This window comes from Poecilia formosa, unplaced genomic scaffold, assembly GCF_000485575.1.
Source record: "Poecilia formosa unplaced genomic scaffold, Poecilia_formosa-5.1.2 Scaffold2, whole genome shotgun sequence".
In the NCBI taxonomy this organism is placed as follows: domain Eukaryota; kingdom Metazoa; phylum Chordata; class Actinopteri; order Cyprinodontiformes; family Poeciliidae; genus Poecilia; species Poecilia formosa.
In genome coordinates this window covers 2,590,091-2,611,400 of record NW_006799941.1, presented here as the reverse complement: position 1 = coordinate 2,611,400, position 21,310 = coordinate 2,590,091, and the positions used below count along the sequence as shown (strand labels likewise).

At 37.9% G+C, this 21,310-nt stretch overlaps 1 protein-coding gene across 1 annotated transcript in view; it reads right to left on the bottom strand.

The window, feature by feature from the left end:
• syn2b (synapsin IIb) overlaps window positions 1-20,115 on the bottom strand; it is a 75,223-nt gene extending 55,108 nt beyond the window's left edge. The window contains exon 1 of the mRNA XM_007549457.2: window positions 19,079-20,115. Coding sequence (XP_007549519.1) covers window positions 19,079-19,524 — 446 coding nt within the window. The 5' untranslated portion in view covers window positions 19,525-20,115. The remainder of the gene's footprint in view (window positions 1-19,078) is intronic.
• Between the last annotated feature and the right edge of the window lie 1,195 nt (window positions 20,116-21,310).

The window sequence follows — 21,310 nt, the reverse complement described above, 5'->3', positions numbered from 1 at the left end:
TTCAGGCACACATAATTTTTTGGTGAGATCTAGGAAATCACTGTCCCCTCTGGTTTTCCTGAGCCATTTATGTTTGTGTCTAGATTATACCATTACCCTTTCTCTTTCACCCTTTCATTCTCCTGCTGGTCTCTCTCTTTAATTCTCTCTCTCTCTCTCTGTGTTGAGATTATTCAACCATAACATGGCTGAGTGCAGCAGCCCAGGGGCATTCGTGTGCCATGGTGCTCACTCGAGCGATGAAGACACGTGTCGCACATATTTCCGGTTACCATTCAGACCTAAAGATGCCTCCTTTCAAACCGCAGTCGTACACACACACTCACATGCTTTTCCTCCATTCATTAATCTTCTTAATGCTCTTCTTCTGGGTCTTTTTGAGTGTGTTTGTGGCTGTTGCTCTCCTCAAATCTCCCTGCAGCTTGTCTCTTCTCTCACAGTGGTTATATCCTACTGTCATTTCCTAAGCCTTTTTTTTTTTTTTTTTTTCATTTTAAATTGCCTCAATCCACCTCCCTGATCTTTTGTCTCACTTGGGGAAATAAAAGCAAGCCCCCACAGTTAGTTTGTCCACAATTCACTTCCAATCATTCTCGACTCCCCTTGTACTGACACCTCGAAACATCACAGGCGGAGAGTGTAGCTCTAACTTACCCTCCTCAATTTACACTCTTTTCCTCTTCCATCTGAAACCCAGGCCTCTGCGCATACTCATCCTCTCCTATCCTCAGCTGTGTTTCTTTTCCTTCTTCAGAGCTGACATGTAATTACTCTTCTTGCCTACTTACTGGCCACAAGACAACACATTCATTCTAAATATTCCATGTTTACTGCTGTTAAGAAGCCAAAGGCTTTGACAAATAAATTGTGTTTTTCTCTAATTAGCATCATCTTCCTCTAGGTTGTTTATGATTTATGAAAAATTATTGGATAACATAAAATACGTCTAAATTTGTTAATGGAAACCCAACATATGTAATTGTTAAGTTATTTCAGTTGTTTTTATGGACCAGTGCTGCATTATGTTTGTATTTTATTGACCGTATTGGTGAAGAAATCCATAACAATTTAAAATTGAGATGAAAAATTACTTTAATCTATAACATAATGAAAAATTCAGCAGATGCAGTGTTTTGTCAAGTTTGAGAGTATTTCTACAAATTTAAATAGGCTCAGTGAAAGTTTTTATAGTGTTTATTTTTTGGGGGACTCAAGAGTCAAGACTTGAGTTGTTGTTAAAGTTGATACTTGTCACATATGCAGTGGCTTGCAAAAGTATTCACACCCCTTGAACTTTTCCACGTTTTGTCACAATATAGCCACAAACATAATCGAAATTTAATGTGGAAGACAAACACAAAGTGGTACACAGTTGTGAAGTATAAAGAAAATTATACATGATTCAAAATCTTTTTTACAAATAAAAACCTATTTTTTATTCATTTATTTTTTTTGCTGTTTTAGATTAACAGGGGGAATGGATGGGTGCGTTGCAACATTAGAGACACACCATTGAAATTAAGATCCTCTGGTTGAGCACGAGAGCGTGGGGGGAAATTGCCCGATCTTGTGGGGGGACACTCATGCTGCCCCCCACAAGATCGGGCAATTGTCCATGTCGCCTGTATCAGAAATGACCATCGACTGCATTATTATGCATTGTATTAAATTGAAACAAAATGCATATGTGTCACTCGCCCTTGTTATTTTTCTTAATGCATTTCCATTGCTTCAGTGGAGTACTTCATATTTCACAATATGTGCTTCACCATGACTGTATCTCTATTCCAATGAAACAGAAGAAGGCAGCTGCAGGTAACAATTTATAACGGCTGTGCTGAAAATGATTCCAGACACTGATTAGAAAGGGTTGAAATGAGCCTTTCAAGTGTGAAACACACTTGAGAAAGATAATCTAAAAGCTGCATTTTACCTGTTTTTATAACCCTTAGTGCTTGAAAGCTGTGTCTCTGTGTCCATAGTATACACGGATTTATCCCTGAGGGCTATGCTGTTCTTCTGAAAGATGAGCCATTTGCCGTTGCACTTGACAGGATCTTAAACCCACCCTTCAAAGCAGCAGTTCCACCTGTGAAGGACAAGCTGAAAGCTGATGACAACCCCCCCCCAAAAAAAAAGACCTTTATCATTTATCATCGCCTTAAGACCTGGAGGCTGTGGTAGATGGACGCTGTTGTTTTCAGAATGAGGTGCTGGAAGTGTTAGCTGCTGCAGATTCTTCTAACCTGCACGGTTCTCTTCTGTTTTACTGCAAGGTTAACAAATGCATGCACAGCTCAGCGTACAGCGCAGCTTTCCACTGAGAGCAGCAAAACCTCCACGTGGGTGTCTGAGCTGAGCTGTGGATGGAGGATATTTTCTGGTCACGACTCAAAATGCAGCTCGCTCTGCTCATGAAAACACACAGGGTCAGACACACTTTGCTAAATGTGGCTTTAAGCCCTGCTGTAATTCCTCAAGATAACATGGAAAAGTGCCTGGTTTGTAAAATCCAGAACATGAATTGTAGATGTGCAGAAGGTAGTTCTCAGCATGATCCCACATACTAGCAGTGGCTGCAATCCCACCCACACAAGACACCACGCACACTGCATGCACATATGAAGAAACGCATATTATCTACAGAAAACAGAAAATAGCCTCAGCAAATATGAGTTCTTTATACATTTTTTTCTTCTTATCTGTGCTTTAGATGTAATTATTCTTTGGAAAAAAAGAGAAACATTTTAATTACATCTGCTTTTGACAATTACATACAGCGGTTCAATAATTAAGATGTGAGACTGCATATAACTGCATCAGTTATTTAATACTGTAGTCCTATCTTGTTTTGAAAGAGTTGAAAACAACAAAACAAATATCTTACGTTACACAAAACAAGATATGACTAGCCTTGAGAAAGCATAGCAGGAATGCTTTATTACCTTGTCTGTAGGCTTGTCTGTAAATACGGTTGCATACATCCTCATCTTACAGGTTTTGATTATTTAGGTGTGCCTTAGTAGTACTGGGTTACACATGCTTTCCAAACCCCAATCTTAAAATGTTGTGTTGTACAGACATAACAGAGTTACACAGAAGGACAAAGCAACGTAGGTGACATAGAGGTCATTGGAGTACAGTGTGCTAAATGTCATCTCCAGATTGAGATGACTTTAGGTTTTTGGAATGGTGTATTATTCTGCTAGATATAGAAATGAAGATGAACATGACATGATCAGTAGCAATAAAGAGTTAAAATAATTCTGAACTGATACTAAGTGTTTTTAATGCAAAATTGCGACTTAACCATCTTAACCATCAAGCTAAAATCAAGACTTTTGCACCAGGTAATGATTTCCAATCTGTTACTGTGAAACTTAAAAAATTAGAATAATGTGACCTGTACCCTTAGTTTCCTGTTACACACGTCTTTTGCGGCTGTAGCTCATCTGCTTCAAGGTTCAGAGAATGTAAAGCTCATATTCTGCATCACGACTGGTTGTTTGAGATGCTGTCGACTTCCTATCATCTGAAACCAGTCTGCCCCTTCGCCTCTGATGTCCGACACAAATAAAGAAACTTTTATCTTCTTTGAACCTTTCTCTGTGATCTCACGAATGGGTGTGTGTGAACATCCCAGTAGATCGGCCGGTTATGAAATCCTCAGATCTGACTTCAACAAATCATCACACATTCAAAGTCGCTTAAATCTGATCCTCACCACATCCATTCACACATTTTTTGATCTTCTACCATGTGACTAGTTGATCAATTATTTGTCTTAATATGCAATCAAACAGGTGGAATCTGACTTGTGAATTTTTGGTAAATCTCTGTATTTATTTATATAGTAGGTGAAAAGTAAATTAAGTATCTCTTTGGATTTTCTGTTGGTTTTATTTATATTTTAAGCCACAAGAAGATTAAATTGTTGCTCTTTTATGTTGTTCAGATCTCACAAGTCGAGACACTTTACATGTAAAGGTTATTAGAGACACCCCAGCCTGCATTGGAGAGGTTATAATAAAAATAATTTACTATCAAATTAAAAAGGTGAAGTAAAGTGCATCTTGATTTTAAATAATCAGAAGCAATTTCTTGCTCAGGAAATGTGTCTTTTCCCAACCTGAAAACCAAACAAACCTCGATAACTCCTAAAACTCATCTTTAGCTGTGAACAGTCCTTCACCTGACCCTCAAGGCTTACTTGGAACCTCCCACAGGTATCCATAGCAACAAAGAAAAGGAAAGCTGGGCTCATTATTTATTTCTTGTTAAAATATTTTGAAAAATAAAAAAAACATTTCTAGACCACAGAAATCTTTTTTTCTATTTGCATTCCTTGTATTGTAGACAAATTTAGATCTCCATAATAACTAAATTAAAACAATAAGTTAGAAAATTTTATCCAGCATCCAGTTGCTAATGGCAACAGATGGTGACATTTTATCCACAAAAGTTTAAGTAAAGACATTTAAAGGTGTCAGTAAATCATTTTTGGCAATTTCAAACAGTAATTCAGAATTTGAAACATTAACAGAGAATCTTTCTTACTGGTGGAAAAATACAGTTTAGGTTTAACTGTGCAAAGTATGAAATAACTTCAGTGTTGTGAAGATGATGCACTGCAGTAGTAAAGCAGTGCATCAACAGTTGACTAAATGCATTTTACATCAGTAACCGCAAACACGACACACATGCAAAATATCAACCAGAAAGAGGTAAAACAATTTGAAGACTTGCTGAACAAACACAAGTTTGTTTTAGATTATAAAGTGATTGTTGTAAAAACTAGAAGGAAAAGGAAGACCTGATTACAAAAAGTAAGTCAAAAATCACTCAAGGAATATAATCAAGAAAAGACAAATATGGAAGAAAGAGTTTTAATCAAAGATTGGATGTAGGTAAAAGAATAAAACGTAAAGAGAATATAAATCAAACTGTTTGTATGGCCCTTTGGCTGAGTCCTTTCAAAGACAAAAACAATAGGGTCATGAAGCATACAGTGGATGGACAAGTGAAAACAGGTCTAACAAAAGCAGGAACTACTAAAGAAATTCACTCATTCATTTATTCCTATTTGTTGTATATTGCTTTATGGGTCTCTCGCAAATCAATTAGAAAATGACCACACACTGATATCCATCATTTTTATCTATTTTTAAGAGTTAAAATGATTAAACAGACTTGAATAATATGTAACATAAATCTGTCTCTAGTTTAGTTTTCTTATTCTCTTTTTTCTCCTCCATGCCTAAATATTTACACACCAGTCTATTTATGATGCAGTTTTAAATGAGCCTATCCTTTGAAATCGCTGTGCACAAAAGCTCCATGTGAAGTTGCAAAAAATAACTTACATTTGGCCCTACTCCCTGGCTTCTTAAAGGATTTCCTGTTTTGCTATGACAAAAGCTAAGAGGGAAGCAAGTTTTGACTGCAGTTACTAAATTTGGCAGAATGTGGTGAATAGCTGCAGAGAGCAGATTCTGTTCACCAGCTGCCAGTATGTTTGGGATCTGCAGTTTTCCTGTTGTTGTGAGGCGCTTACTGTTGTTTCTGTCAGCAGAGTCTACTGTCAGCTGAGGAAAAATTATCTCAACACACTGAAAAAAGAACAAAGGTTAGAGCTGCTCCCTTAAACTACTACCTAAATGACTTACTTTTTCATCAAAAAATACTTTTTTGATTATTATCATTGTGCATTGATGGCTATAAAACCTTAACTGTGACATACAGGAAGTGATTTCAGAATCACTTTTGTAACATTAATGTATAAGTTAGTCCTTTAACTTTGGATTGAGACACATCGATTTTATAATAACTGTTACACTGAGTTTCATAGGTAATTATTACACTGCTTTTAGATGTTGCTATCTCCATAGTTTGGTAGAAATAGATATGTCAGGGTATGTTCCTGGAGCTTAGCAAAATATGCAAATTAATAAAGCAATTTAAAGTTCTTTTTTTCCCCACTTTTGATCATCAGCATCCTCGTTTGTGCGTGAAGTTACTGCTTTTCAAACCAGCTCATTAGGTTAGCTCCTCCATCTCTTCTGTCTGTTTTTCCTGCAGCTCCTGGCATCCACTATCTGTCAGATACCTCTTATTCCCAGCTGAATCTAAAACTAACAGCGCTTCACATCGACCCCGGTGTAATGGAAGACAAACAAAAGGCAGACTCAATCTGCTCAGCTCGCAGCCTGAAGACAAAAAGAGGGGCATACGGAGCAGGAACGACCCAGTTCAAAATTCTACACCAGGGAGTTCACTGAACCTCCAAAATATTTTGAGAAAACCTGAAAATGTGTTTTTAATCGCTTAGCTTAAACATCCTAGAGCTTGCTTCTTCAGTGCGCTGAGTGGATACAGGGATGACTCAAAGGGTGGAAAAGCTTCCCCTGGCCAGCCCTTCTCTGGAGCTGATCAAATTATATGTACTTTCATTTCAATTAGAGTACAGTTAATATAACACAGTCAGCTGCTGGACCCAAGGTACATTGGATTTTTATGGGAGATCCAATATGTGTAAGTGGCAGGAAAGTCTGTAGCTGCTTATTTGTTCCACTTCAAATAAAATCTGCTGCAAATGACTGATGTGGCTAAAAATTTGACCTGGCATGGTCTGGATCTGAACATTGATTAATTACAAAGAAAGGTGACACATTAGATATTCTGATCGTTATCACTGAACTGAACTACAAAATCGGTTTTTAGATCATAATGGAGACTGTCCTGTCAGCTGCCTCTTGGTGCATAAGAAGCAAAAACGTCCCTACCTTGGAGTCTTTGCTGCAGATTGTGTCTCAATAAAACCAAATTCCTCAATGTTCAGTTTCAGATCTAGTTCTGCAGGCGACGGGTCTGTACCTTTTATACAAAATGTGTCTCTCCTGTTTTCTTTTGTCAATTGTCATTTCAGTCATTTGTCTCAGAAAGATGTTTTTTCCTTTTTTAGTCTTTCACTTTTTTGGATGTGTGTGTTCATGTGGGAGAAGAGTGATACAGAAACCTAAGTTGAAGGATTCCTCCTGAGCCACATAAAGAAAAGACAGTAAAATAAGTAGATTTACAAAAGGTCTGTTCTGATAATCCTCAATGTTGTACTGTTTTTTTTTTTGGTATTGAGGTGGGTTGAATTGCACTCTGAATATGTCAGCAATGACCAAAACATCTCAGTAGCACACACTTACAATCCACTGATCTAATTAGTGTGTTTCCATGGCAACAAAGATGGCAAAAATAAACCATCCATGCCTTTGTGTTTCTGCTTGAGTTGCAAAAAAAAGGGAGTTTTTATATCTGTAATATCCAACTAAGTCAAAGCTGAGCTTAGAAACACAGTTTTTTCACAATGTGAACGAAACGCAAACAATGCAAACAATTCTCCACTGCTGCTACATGTTTGTCCAGGAGAAGTGAAGGCTACAAGTCAGTGAAGTAATGCAGCCTGCTGGATTTCCTTGGATTAAAAAAAAAATGTTTTAATCAATTTGAATAAAACTGAACTTGACTCCACTGCTTGATAACTAGGAAACATGTAAAATATGCATATGACGTGTTGTGAATTGGTGCTAAATAACTAAACTGAACCGAATAAAGGACTTCACATACAGATTCAAACTGGAGCTGCTTGGATAAATGGATCAGCAGCATCTCTGGTGTAAGAAACTTGTGATTTGAAGGATACCATCTTCATGATCAAGCATGGAGGAGGTGACTGGTGATGTGGGACTGTATTTTGGGAATATTAATCAGTTACCTGGTCTGGTCTAAGATCTAAGTTTGTTACCACTTACCAAAATGTCTGTTAGAAATTACAAAGGTTAAAAAAAATATGCTCCACAAAGTACAGAAGCTGGGAATTGAACAATAATGAACAAGTTTAAAGTTAGATGTTTTTGTATCTTTATTCCAATTATTTTAAAGGTACATCACAATGTTGTGATGGGCTTAATTATTTCTCACTGGAAATGAATAAACACACATTTCAGACAATATTACACCGGATGTGATTTTGCTACTTTAGTAAGAGGTAAAACTCCATAATATGACAGTGTTAAAACAGCTTTCAGTCCAGAACAGATGCATTTACATATTTACACATTCATGTTAAAAATTAGAAAGATGAGCCTAAGATAAAGGAGGACATGTCAGACTCAGGTTATTAATATAAAACACTTTTTTCTAATGAAAACTAACTAAATATAACCTTTAAGTGCATATGCAAAATGTGAATCTAAATTATTGATTTAGCTAATTTCTGCATTTCTACTGCAGACAAATCAATTTTGATTTAACATTTCAAAATGGTGGTAAAATATTTATACAGTCCATTTGTCTGCAGAGGCATAATGTAGAGCAAACTATTTAATCCTGAGGAGAATCTGAAAAACAAATACAGCTAATACATGGGGTGATTTTTCACATTTATACACATTATGCAAACAGAGGCACATTTACAAATTCTGACAACCTCCAAGTCAAGCTCATGCAGAACGAACTGCATACTAAATGTATAAATATGAAAATATTAGTAGGTAAATGGGCTTCAATTAAAAATAAAATAAAATAGAGCTAGAGTTTACAGTCGCACATTTTACACCAAAATTCAAATTCATTTTGTTTCATATTCATTTATCTGCATAACAATAAATATTATCCCAGGACACTTTGCAAGTCGAGAAGATTCAAGTGTAAGTCAGAATGAAGAATCCACTTGTGTCCAGATTCAGGTCAGGACAAACTAATGCAAGTACAGTCCAATCATATAGTCAGCACAGACCTAATTACATAAGGGGCAGTTCACTTCAGTGATTTATCACAAAATGCAGTCAAATGTTTTATTGCGTATCATGTCTTTGTTCTTTTTTATGTCAATGTGGACAAATCAATTAATCCATCCACCAATCAATCAGTCAAATCCTTCTAAGCATATAAATATATCATAAAAAACAGTTGTTTTTTTTTGTGGAACCTAGATTACTGGAGTGATCCTTCAAGTTGCATAATCATGTGGTGACAGTGGAGAGGAAACACTGTAAAGTGAATTCACCTAATACATTTAAATAGTTCATGCATGAACCTGTTTTTAAAAATAAAGCCAAATATACATACTGATGAGGCCATAATGGGACTGACAGTAACTTGCAGGTTTGGTCCTACTGTACTCACATTAAGTGTTTTAGATTACACAGCTGAATAATTTACATATTCTATGATTCAACTTTAAAAAAAAACAAAAAAAAAAAACAGGGCTAACAAATGACTGAGATAAAAGATTATGCTGTTGATAAACAAGACATTTTTTCATCCTGTTCAAAGAATCTATTCATCTATAAGCTGTGCCAACTTTAAAGATCACAGAGGAGAGATGTGGCTTGTCTCTTCTATCAGTAGGGTTCAACCAGGACGGGCTGCAAGACAGAAACAGAGCCAAACAGCTTTTCTCACAGTCCCATTAACAACCATAGGAAATTTACAGCCAATGTCATTAATCTAACCTGCAACTCTCCAAAAGGAAAACAACCTGCAGGAACAAACACAAGCTACAAACTACTGTGCTAGATAATACAGCTGTGCCTCTAAGAGAACATTTTAATCCACTTATGTACCATATTGCATTTTTGTCAATAGACAATCTTTTGAAATATTTGGGTAAATCAAATTACAGTTTTACGATCCAGCCATCTATTCATCCATCCTTCAAATAGGGTTGTGGCAGGGCAGATGATAATCTCTGGCTGTCATTTTACAAGGTTGGGAAAACGAAACAGACTGCCACTCCCTCACAGGACAATGCAGACACACAGAGGACAGACAACAAGTCTTCAGTTATCTGGAACTGCATATTTTTTGGTTAAGATAAGATAACTGGTAACCAAGAATATGCCTTCTCTTGGAGAGAGCATGCAAACGTCACAAAGGAAGGCCTGAGCTGGGGATTCAAACAAAAGATTTTCTTATAGAGAGGAAACTGTGAAAAACTTCAACCAGTGTGAAGCCCCCTTGAACATGTATTGTCTAAAAATATTCTTTGGATACAAGTTTGAGACATTTATTACCCCATTTTTTTCAAACTCACACTTTCATATGTAATGTCAATTTGCTCACAGACTATTTAACTGTATGAGGACAAAATCAAGAAGGGAGAAACATTTGAAGAAAAACAAAATGTAACATCCTTTTTTTTTCTTTGCTTTAGCTCAACCAGAGAACTAAATGTCAACTGTTCTGTCTCATATTTCATTACATCCCTGCTTACAACCAGATTTTTTCAGAATCATTACCGGGTGCCATAGCAACAGAGGTCTACTCCACTCCAGGCTGCAACTCTGAATGGTCCTATTTACTCTGTAGCCCTGTAAGATATTGCTGTGCTTTTTGCAAAGGGAGTCTTTCATCTCTGGAATATGATAGAGCTGTTTCACTGCACAAAGCCGCCATCAGCAATATGAAAATCAATCCCTATAGTTTTAATGCTTTTCATCTGAAAAGGCAGCAATTTTTAACCGGCCATTTCTGTGTGTTTTCAGTGCAAATAGCTCATCCTATAGGTAGTTCTCCTGGCAAATCGCTTTGTTGTATGGACAATATAGAGCTAAACGAAAACTCAATGAGGCATGAGTCAGACTGCAAATCAACTCGGGTTCAATTTGACCAATGCAGCAGGAATGACACCCCACAGAAACTCCCACAGATCAGTGATGATGGGCCACTGCAATCGGCGATCTTGTTGAAAGAGCTGAATTATTAGACTGAAAGGTTATTTCATATTATCTCCATCCACAGCAACAAGTTGACCAGGCAACTAGCTACGCCATTGTAAACAAATGACAGTCATGATGTTGTCCTGCCAAGTTTTGAAGAGTGAAAGAGAGTGGCATTACAGTATTTGGTATAAAATGTAAAATTTGATAAAACCACATGTTTTATCATGTATTTTGTCTGCAGGAGAATGTAAGACTTTTTCTGCAGGGACGCCACATGGCTCAGTGGTGGAGCAGGCACACCACAGGCCACAGTCCTTAACACAGTTGTTTTCAGGTCGATTCCCAGCCCCTGACCACCTTCTCTATCAGTCCTTTGTGCTTGAATAAAAGCTACTTGTGTCACTAAAACCTTTAAAAAGAATACTGTTTCTCATCTTTACAGAAATAAGACAGATATTACCATAAGAATGGTTGGACCAATTACTTCTGGTCTTCAAGTGCAAAGGTCTGCTGAGGTTATATTAACAAGATAGACAGTTAGAGGTAGAGCTCATCTTCCTTAATTGCCATTGTAAAATTTCAGCTACAGGGTACAGAGCAAAAACACTAGCAAAGTCCCCAAAAAGTAAAAGTGAAATAATTTAGTAATGCATAAAGTAACATTCTTCCCTAGCACACTTTAAAATTAGCTAAAGGGCTGACTGCTCTTCCCTTACTGATAACATTTGGTTAATGGGCGATCTGTGATACTCAGTCCCAATAGAGCTGAGGGATAACAGCTCTTCTTAAAGCCACTAATACACACTGGGTATTGGCACGATCCTGCATTTACAAATAGCCTGGCCTTGGGGAAAGCAAACAGAAGCCAAATGTAATGAAACTCTGCCTGCACTGAGACAATGTAGAATAAATGTGTGGCAGTAAAAATATTCCAAAGCATGGCTTTATATATAAAAAAAATGTCACAAACATATAATAATTTCTTACAAAGATAGATGCAGTGCCTTGATTAGGGAGATGAATGGTTCTTTCTGTCTGGTTCCAAACAAATGCATTGCAGTTTGTCCATAAACATTTGCTGCCCAACAGGGTCACTTGTGCATATTAGCAAACTAAAATTAGTTCTGACCCAGACACATCAAAGATACATCCTCCAGGGTTCTGTGCATGTGAAGTCAACTATGATTGGTTTAAAGAAACACAAAAAGAAACTTAATCTACCAGAAGAAACCACAGCCAAGTCACTTTGTAAAACCAACAGCTTTGTAGAAGTTAGTCTGGCCCTGCAAAATGAAGCTACCAGTAGAAATCATAAAAAAAATAAATAAACATTTGCTGTACGGCAAATTCAAACGAATGAAAATGTCATGTGTTTGTCATTCAGAATTTAGAAAAATAACTTAATCTTTCCAGCACAATAGCCACTCAATATTCTGACATTTCCAAGGTTGAAGAGTGTAATCTTTCTCATCTGCAAGGCTTTAAATGCCACTAGTGTAGTATGACAACCGATAAGTGGTATAAGACATCAGGAGGTCGATTCCAGGAGCACCCTGTAAAGTCAGCGTGACATTACCTCTGGCTCTAATAAGGTCAGTCCTGAATCTTACTGTTTGAATCTGTGACCTGCAGCTGAGAGTCGTGGCCCCACCAATGACTTAGAATGGCTGCCTTACATCATCTACTCACTCAAGTGTGTGAATGATGCACCAATTAACCTAAAGTCAACAGAGTGCCTGCATTGTTTTGTATGTGGGTGTCTTTTAAAAAGACATATTTAAACTGCAAAGGAGACATTGTCAGTAGTAAGTAACCTTCGCCTACTTTCTTTTAAAATCACTCCTCGGGGGTATAGTAAGCAGAAACAAGGAGGTGGAAACCACCAAATCATTGTGTAGTGGCACATATTTACTCTGGATAGTATAACTTGAAAGCAGAGTAGCAGTAAGCCACCTGCTTGTTTGTGTGTGCGTGTGTGCGCATGTGTGTGTGTAAATCTGACAGAGATGTATGAGTATTTTCCTCCCCACCTGCTCTCATTATGGGCCTGCGTCTTCACTAATCCAGGCAGCCAGACCCACATTCAGGATGCTAGAGTCAAGTTAGTGCAATCACATCGGTCAAGCACAAAAAAGCTATTGTGCAATCACTACAAGCTATAAAAATACTGATATCGATGCCATTTAAAGTTATTACAACTATACAACCACTTGAAATGTGTGCTGAGAAAAATATTGACATGTTCTATACTTATTTTATACGTTTTATAGACCAGCTGAAGCTTTTTTTCTCAAGTCAGAGTTAATAAGTATTTTCCTTTTTACCAAGCTCCTAAAGTTATTAAATAATAATAAATAATAAAACGACAGACTAAAGTTAAAGTTCAGCTTTTTTGCTGCAGGCAAAGCAAAGGATATTCATCTCTAACCTGCAGTCAAAAACACAAAATCACATCCAGCATGAGTCAGTTATAAAAGTCACCAGTCCAAAATAATTTAATCTGATGAGTGCTTATGCAATATCAGGTAGTGAATATAGTCATTTGCTTTCTGGCAGACACTGAAGAGCACATATGTACTGGATATGTAGAAAAATAAAGCATTTGTAAGATGCAACAAAAGGTGCGAGAGAGATGCAGAGAAATGCAGAGAGCAAAAGAGGAAACCCGGATGTGGCCTTTGGGCTGAAACTGCTGAATCACCACGTCTCTTCTCATAACATCATCACATTGTGAACCAAAAGCATTTTCTCCTGAGCGACACAAAGTCGTGATAAAAAAAAAGCGGCAGATAGAGAAAAATATTAGACTTGAATAGGCACAACAGAGACGTCAAGCGAAAGGGATAAAAAAAAAAAAGAGATTCCCAGATGTTCTCCTTTATCGACCCTCCTCCATGTCCCAACTCCAACCTTGAAAGAAAGGACATTCCCTCCTCCATCCTCCACCTCAAAATGCTCGGGGCACTTACATAAATCTTAAACGAGACTACTCAGAGACATAACTCAATTCCAAACGGCTGAAACTACACACTCTTTCTGTTTTAGATTTATTGATGGGCTCCTCTTATGGCCTTTTTGTGACGGAGTCAGAGAATCCCGTTGCAGAGGCAGAGGTCTGCACACCATCGTCAGATGCCGAGAGAGCAGTGACGCCTCAGCTTGTTTATGCAAGAGATATTTGCGTCATTTGTTGCCTTGTCACGACTGTTTGTTTTGATTCTGTCATTTTCCAGTGCATGCTATAAATAGTTGTTTTATATTGGACCTAATCATTTACTGAATCTAGAGACTGAGCTTGTGGTAGAATGATGAATATCTCCAATTTAGAGGAATGAAGATGCATTATTTAATATAGCTGCGTTTTTTATCAACCATAAAATTGGGCAACATGAATTTACAAAAATACATTTTCTTAATAGAAACAGGTCAATTTCGAAAAAAAACTAACGTTTGTAATGAGATGATGAGGTTAATAGATGTATCAAAATATATGTATTGCAAAACTGCATTGGAAACACTTTTTTTTCGCACCATACAAATCACATGATCAACAACCTCATGTTGCAGTGACGCAAACCACGAAGAAGAAGACGACAGGAAGCAGTTGGAGGATCATCATATGGCATAAATAACTGATTATAATATTAGAACATCATAACATCAATAGTTTGCTTATCACTGTCTTAGGTGTAGTTTTTCTCACTTAACTGATTTGACTTTGTAAGGTATAATAAACAAAGGACATTTGAAAAATGTTTTATTGTTTCTCCATATTTCAGACTTACCAGTGTTAAGTGATTAAAAAAAAAACATTTCCTAAATACAATGACATATAAAATAAAATATTTTAAAAACAGCATTAGGCTTGATGGTTTAGAGAAGCAATTTGATATGTGATCTTATCAGCTTTTGGTCAAAATTTAAAAAACATGGAAGCATTAAGATTTAGAGACTTTTTAAATAGGGCTTAGGTTTAAGACCAACTGCACTCCAATTATTCAGTGGATGATCAGGTCATGTTTGATTGTTTTGTTAAGAATAAGGGGTGAAAATGTTCCCTGGGGACCTGCTTGTAAAATGATCACAAACTCTCCAAAATCTGCTTGACATCTGGTAGTGATCTATGCTTAGTTTTAAGGTACAGGTTTTCAAAGTAAAGCCTCCACGTTCCTTCTCAAAGAGTAGAGAATTTTATGACATACTAAATGATCCCTGTAGCTTTTAGGCTTTCTCCGAATTCTCCTGGCAATGCGAGTTCACATTGAACTTCCTAAGACTTTCTCTTCAGAGACAATTTTAAACTATCTTGAATATTGTGGTTTCTTCACTAGCGAATAATCTTTTTCTAGAATCATGTAGTTAATTTCTGGAGGCCATTAAACCTAAACAGACTGACAGGCAAAAGTATTTTCTATTTTAGATCATTGATTGCATCAAAATGAACCTGAATGCTTTAGGCTGACCAGCTACTAGAACCTGATGTATGTTGTAAATAGTTGATTGAATGTGTTTCATAAGCATCTGACTGCCTCCTAGTCTCTTCCATAAAAAAGAGGCAGATTTAGATTTCTTTCACTAAATCTTTTATTTTCCTGCCGTTTGACAAACATATGAGAATACACTAAATAATGTTTTGCTTTCTTCATTTGAAAATTATAAAATTGTAGCAATCAGTCATTTTAGCAGTGACTGTTTGCTCTTTGTTTGTATTTACTGATGCATTTTTCTCTTTCTCTGTCTGTCTCGCTTTGTGTGTGTGGTGTTTGTGTGTTTGCCCCTGGATACACTTGCCAAACACTGAATCTGCTCACAGTCCAGCTGAGCAATGTGTTATGGTGAATATTTCCTTCAGATGACAGCTGTTTTAGAAGTCAAAGTGCAGGATTAGACCTCTTATGTCAAACTGATTGACATTCAGATACAATATTTTCAGCGAGATCTTCTGTTTACCAAGTTGGACTACTAAAAGCCGACCACTCCTTTCTGTGTGGAAAATCAATAAGACTCAGCCAAATGCTACTCTGGCCCAGAGGCCTTGTGAAAGCCCTGCTATCATCCTCCAAGGAACAAAACATTAATATTAATACTTATCAGACTATAGGAGCATCTGGAAAACAAAATACTGGAAACAGAGCAGGTAGATGCAAAAATCAGACTTTAGACTTCATTTTTTTTATTATTATTATTATTATTATTCATGTTCCCAATGTCCTGTAACAAATTCTGTATCATATTATGGGTTAAAGCTGTCAATTTAAAACTCCAGCACAAGATCTTAATCAGACCACATTACAGTGGCTGCTTCAAGTCATTTGATGTGATTATCCGTTGTGAAAATTAGAGCCTGGTCAGAACTTTACAATGCTCCATAAGATGAGAGCAGTACATATACAATCTGTTTATAAATGACAGTTTTTGATTGTGTATTAAAAGAACCCGATGTATTTTCATTAATACGTCGACGTCAGTAATCTGAAGTTTCTAATGCTTTCTAACTATAAGTAACGGATGATGATGTATATACATGACAGTAGTTACATAAGCAGGATTACATAAAGCAAAGCCATGCATTAGAGTGCCTCCTTTATGAGTTTAGATTCTAGTGTCACCCATTTAGAGACTGCCACCTCACAGGTGGCAGCCAACCAATCACAGCCTACCAAAACAATCACAGCATGAAATGTAGGATTATCATAACCTAGAGCTGCCAGTCACATTCAGACTGTAAAAAAACTACTGAAGTCATGTACTACATTGTCAGTCATGTACTTTCAGAAGGTCGTATTGATTTTGTTTAAGTAATCAATGGCCCATTATCAGACCTATCACATATCCTTCAGTTTGAGCATGAACTCTGCCCTTGAGGCAGAAGGTACAAAATTTCCAAAATGATCCAGATTGTTTAAAAATGCATCTGAGATCAGCTTTATAAAAACTGTATTTAGTACAGCTCTGCTGGTGCTGAAGTAGGAATTAACTAATTTTATCACCCATTTTTATCCATAAAGTGTATAAATTATTACTCTTATACATGCATTGTAAATGTTCTTTAATGGTGAAAACAGCTGTTTAGACAGCACTGGTTGACAAAGCTATGACCCCCCCAAGGAAGCGTTAAATGATGTGTGTTATAATGTATCATATTACATCTTAAAGTATTATGTAATATTGGATTCTATAACAGTATTACATCTTGTACTGTTCTACATAGTACCAATGCATTTTAGCATCTGAATCAGATGATATTCGCATCATATTAGTTCTTTTGATATTGTATTGTGGAATACTATTCCATATAGTTTTGTATTGCATTATGCTTCCTCTCATTCTGGCATAATTGATTTTATTACAGTATTTTACAGCATCATATTATATCATATTTACCTAAATTCATCATATCATAATGTATATTTCTGTAAACTCTCATATTGTCTCATAATTTATTGTATCATGATCCCTTGTATTGTATTGTATTATCTGTATCATATCGCATTGTATAACATCCCATCATAATGTATTGCATCACATTGCAATAAACTCTACTATATTGTTATAACTCCTATTCTGTCCCATGTATTGATAATTTTTTTTTGCTCATATGCCTTTACCAAGAGGATCACTAACTTATTCTTGATCCATTGGGTTTAATATGATGTTGATCCAGCATTTGCAATTATAACACCTTCATATCTGACTTTCTTCTGAGAAATCTTTCCACAAAGTATAGGAATGTGTTTATAGAAAACATATTTGAGAGGTCAAACACTTCAAGTCATCCGAAAGGTGTTCTATGAGTTTGAGGTCAAGGAGTTGGACTGCGTGTTCAAGGTCTTCTCCACTGAACATTCATGCCCTAGTATGTTTGTGGGGAGTCATGTTGGAACAATAATATTCCCAAAAATGTTTCCACAAAAGATGAGCATGAAGTTGTTCAAAATGTCTTGGTACTCTTAAGATGTATTTTTATGTCTTGACCTATTGCAGAGAAGGTATCATAAGGCTGGATTTCATTGAGCTTCTGAGAACAATCCAGTCCTAACAAAAATGTTAATAGAAGCAATTTACACGTCCAGCTGATTTATTTTGTGCACTGGTAGCCATATCTTATCAGTCTGTATTTTAATCTTTTCCGCTCTTTCAGACCACATAGTTTCAAATTTATCTCATCATGTTGTTGTGCAGTACTATAGTATACTGTATTATATTGTAGCATGTTGTATTGTTTTGAATCATGGTGTATTGTTTTCTTTCTCATCTTTCGCTCTCTACTGAAGTCTGGGTGTTCAACATTATTCTGCCAACATAAACATCAATCTCAAAAGATGGGAATGACATTTTCTGTGTTCCCAGATTTTGAAGTGTATTTTTTTTTTTTTTAATTTCATTCCAGGGCATCTAGATCTACATATCTGCTTATTGTAAAGCTTTCAGATATGTTTTATATGAAGAGATCAACAATAATTGACCTGCAACAACCTTACAGAGCATCTGTTAAACAGCAAAGGTCATGCAGCAATCATTTTCACAAGACATTTGTAATAGCCTGATAAGATAAAGCTATGTCCAGCTAATGACAACATTAGACGTCCCACCAATCCATCATCAACTGTTACAGCATGAAAATCTGATTTCCAGGAACCGAATACAGTAGACAGCACTGCAGCGTCACTGCTCTGCAGAAAGCTCCCTTTAAACTTGTAGAAGATTATGTTTTATTCAGAGCTACATGCTTTTTGTCCAACAGCGATGTGCATGTTGATAGCATGAGGATTATAGCTGCAGCTTGTGCTGTCGAGAGATGCAAACTGTGACTTCAAGCTTTTTAAAACCAACCCTCTCACACGTTCATTAACATAGACACAAATATAGCATCTTAAAGCACAAGTCAAATCACAAGAGCTGAGACAGGTGACAGAGTTGGGTGGTGGAATGTGTGAATGCAAAGCCCAGAGAAAATCACTCCTGTCTGTTTTGATTAACAGAGCTATTTTGAGAGCAGCATCACTGGGAGAAGACATTTTATTGCACAGATATGAAGCAACAGAATAAGAAGAATCAAATTTCATGTTTGTGTTGCAACTTTATTGGCTAATAGAACCCATTGGTTTGTTTTGATTTCACAGAAGGCTCCAACCATCAATCAACAAGTCATTTTAATAGTGTACATATCAAAATCATGCCAATCCACCCACATTCAATTAAATAAGCTAATAAATTTTGTGCCTTCTGGCTGACTGAGAACCAAATATTTTCTGTATGAAGCCTAAGGAGCTTTCCAAACATGAAACGAAGTGTGACCTTTTTGCTACACACAGCTTCCCAACAGTTATTTGGACAACCTGTGACATTTTCTCAACACTCACCACTCATGCTGGGGCTCATCAATGATCAACAGGATCTTGAACTTCTTGGAGAGGGACGGAGAAGGGGCCGACTGCTCCACAAAGCCAGCGGCGGATGCAGCCGTCTGTTTGACCACGTTGGTGATGGAGCTGAAGGAGCTGAAGAAGCCGGAGGACCCGCCAGAGGACGACGACGATTGGGCCTGTTGGGGCTGCTGGGCCAGCTGCGATGGACGGCGCTCCTGTGTCCCGGGAGAGCTGGCAGGCACCTGGGATGGAGTAGGAGCTTTTGTTGGGGAGAGGGCAGGGGCAGGAGCTGAGGCAGGGGCTGCACCCTGCTGGGAAGGAGAGGAGGCGGTGGGGGGTGGAGGAGCAGGTGGGTCAGGCCTCTGAAGGTCTGTCATGTAGCCATTGGGCAGGTTGGACATGAAGCTGCTGTCGGAGAGACGGCGGCGGAGGAAGTTCATGGTTTCGGTTGAAAGGTGGGATTCTGAGTCGACTGTAGATGTGTCTTTCTCCTGACTGGGCGCCTCCTGATGTCCAGGCTGAATGGAGTGAAGGCAGAGTGGATCAGGGGTTAGATGAATGACAGAGCAAACAAATCAGTCCAGATGATCGAGGGATGCGTGACAGCAGAGCTGCTTCTGCGTTGGATGGTAAAGCAGGAAGGGAGGAGAGGATGGATGAAGCGAGCGAGGATGGAAACAGCTCTGGTCCAGTCTTCAAGAGACAGCTCCCGAAAGTGCAGCCGGGGCAACAGAAACAGCGAGCGTGTGAGTGGTGTTCCTCCTCCTGAGCCTCACGCCTCCTGAAAATGCGTGTTTGTGACGTGGGACAGTGTGTATCTGCTGGAGAGAGAGAGAGAGCTAGAGAGGTGTGGTGTCGCCCCCTTCAGAGAGGTGCTGGTGTTCTCCCTCTTCCTCTCTTCCTTCCTTCCTGCCTCCTGAGCTGCTGCAAGCTGAATGCACCGAAGAGATGCTGCCGCCTATGCTTATCGCACTCGCTCATTCGCTCCCTCTGCCCTTTTTCCTCTCGCTTACTCCCCCTGAGCCACTCACTGGCTGAATCCCCCTGCCCCCCTTCACCTCCTCCCGCTCCGCTCTCCTGTCATCATCCTCCTACATCACAGACAACGTTCAAATGTCGTGCTGCAACACTGTGGCACTGCGTGCCGTGTGCAGCCAGCGGAGGGGGTTTCCTGCACGCGCGCTTGAGGTTGGGTTCACAGTTGGAAACACCATCCATCACGCTCCACAAGCCCCACCTTCTCCTGCTGCCATCCTTCCATCTTTCAGCCGTTGGCTCAACATGTCACATCTCTTTTCCTGACGATGATTGGACCCGGTTGTTACAAATGATGCATAACTCTAACCCTTTGATACTGAACCTGATTCATGATCTACCAATAAAGTGTGAGCAACTTGTGTTTTGACCTACACCTGTTTAAGTTGTCCTTGTGTGTTACACATCTCTGTGGTTGTTTTTCCGTATCATGTCTGAATGGAAGGTTTATAAACAGATTGTGCCATATGCTGCAGACACTCTGAAGCCTCCTGTGGCACAGTTTGGATCAGTAATAAATGAATGATTCAGGAAGTAGTGAAGAAAATCACAGATTGACACATTCATATTGATAGAATGATTTTCTGGGCCATAAAAGGATGTTTTGCTTCCATAAAGGACCACTAAAGGAAGAAAATAATGGTAATAATATAAATAATGTGCATGTGCAAATTTTAAATTGTATTTTTGTGCTGCTTTTAAAGTAATAACTTTGTCCTCATTCACTGGCTTTCCAGCCCATGTTGGTGCTGGACTTGTTTCACTGTGGATAATAACACTATGGCAGCTTCAGAAAGCCTTTTGAATTTATTCTTAGATTGATAATCGCACAAAAGCTGTTCACCTCTGAGGCACAGAAGCATTCTACTTACTGAACAGTATGATGGCCTTCAATGTTTATACTTGCATGATGTTGTTTAACAGGATAAAAATTGCATCATGAAATTATGAGAAACAGATTTCAACAGAGTTGAACCTGTAAAGATTTAGTCTGATTAAATGTAAAAAAATAAAAATGTGTCTAAATGTTTGGTTTCAACTATTTGTAAAAACTCTTAGGGTTAACAGTGCATAGCAGTGAGTAAAAAGTGAGGAAACAACTTCCCAGGTTCCAAGAAATAAAGAGGATAAGTAACATCCAGGCTGCGAATAACAAGGAACTTGATTGGAAATCATTAGTTATATTGAACA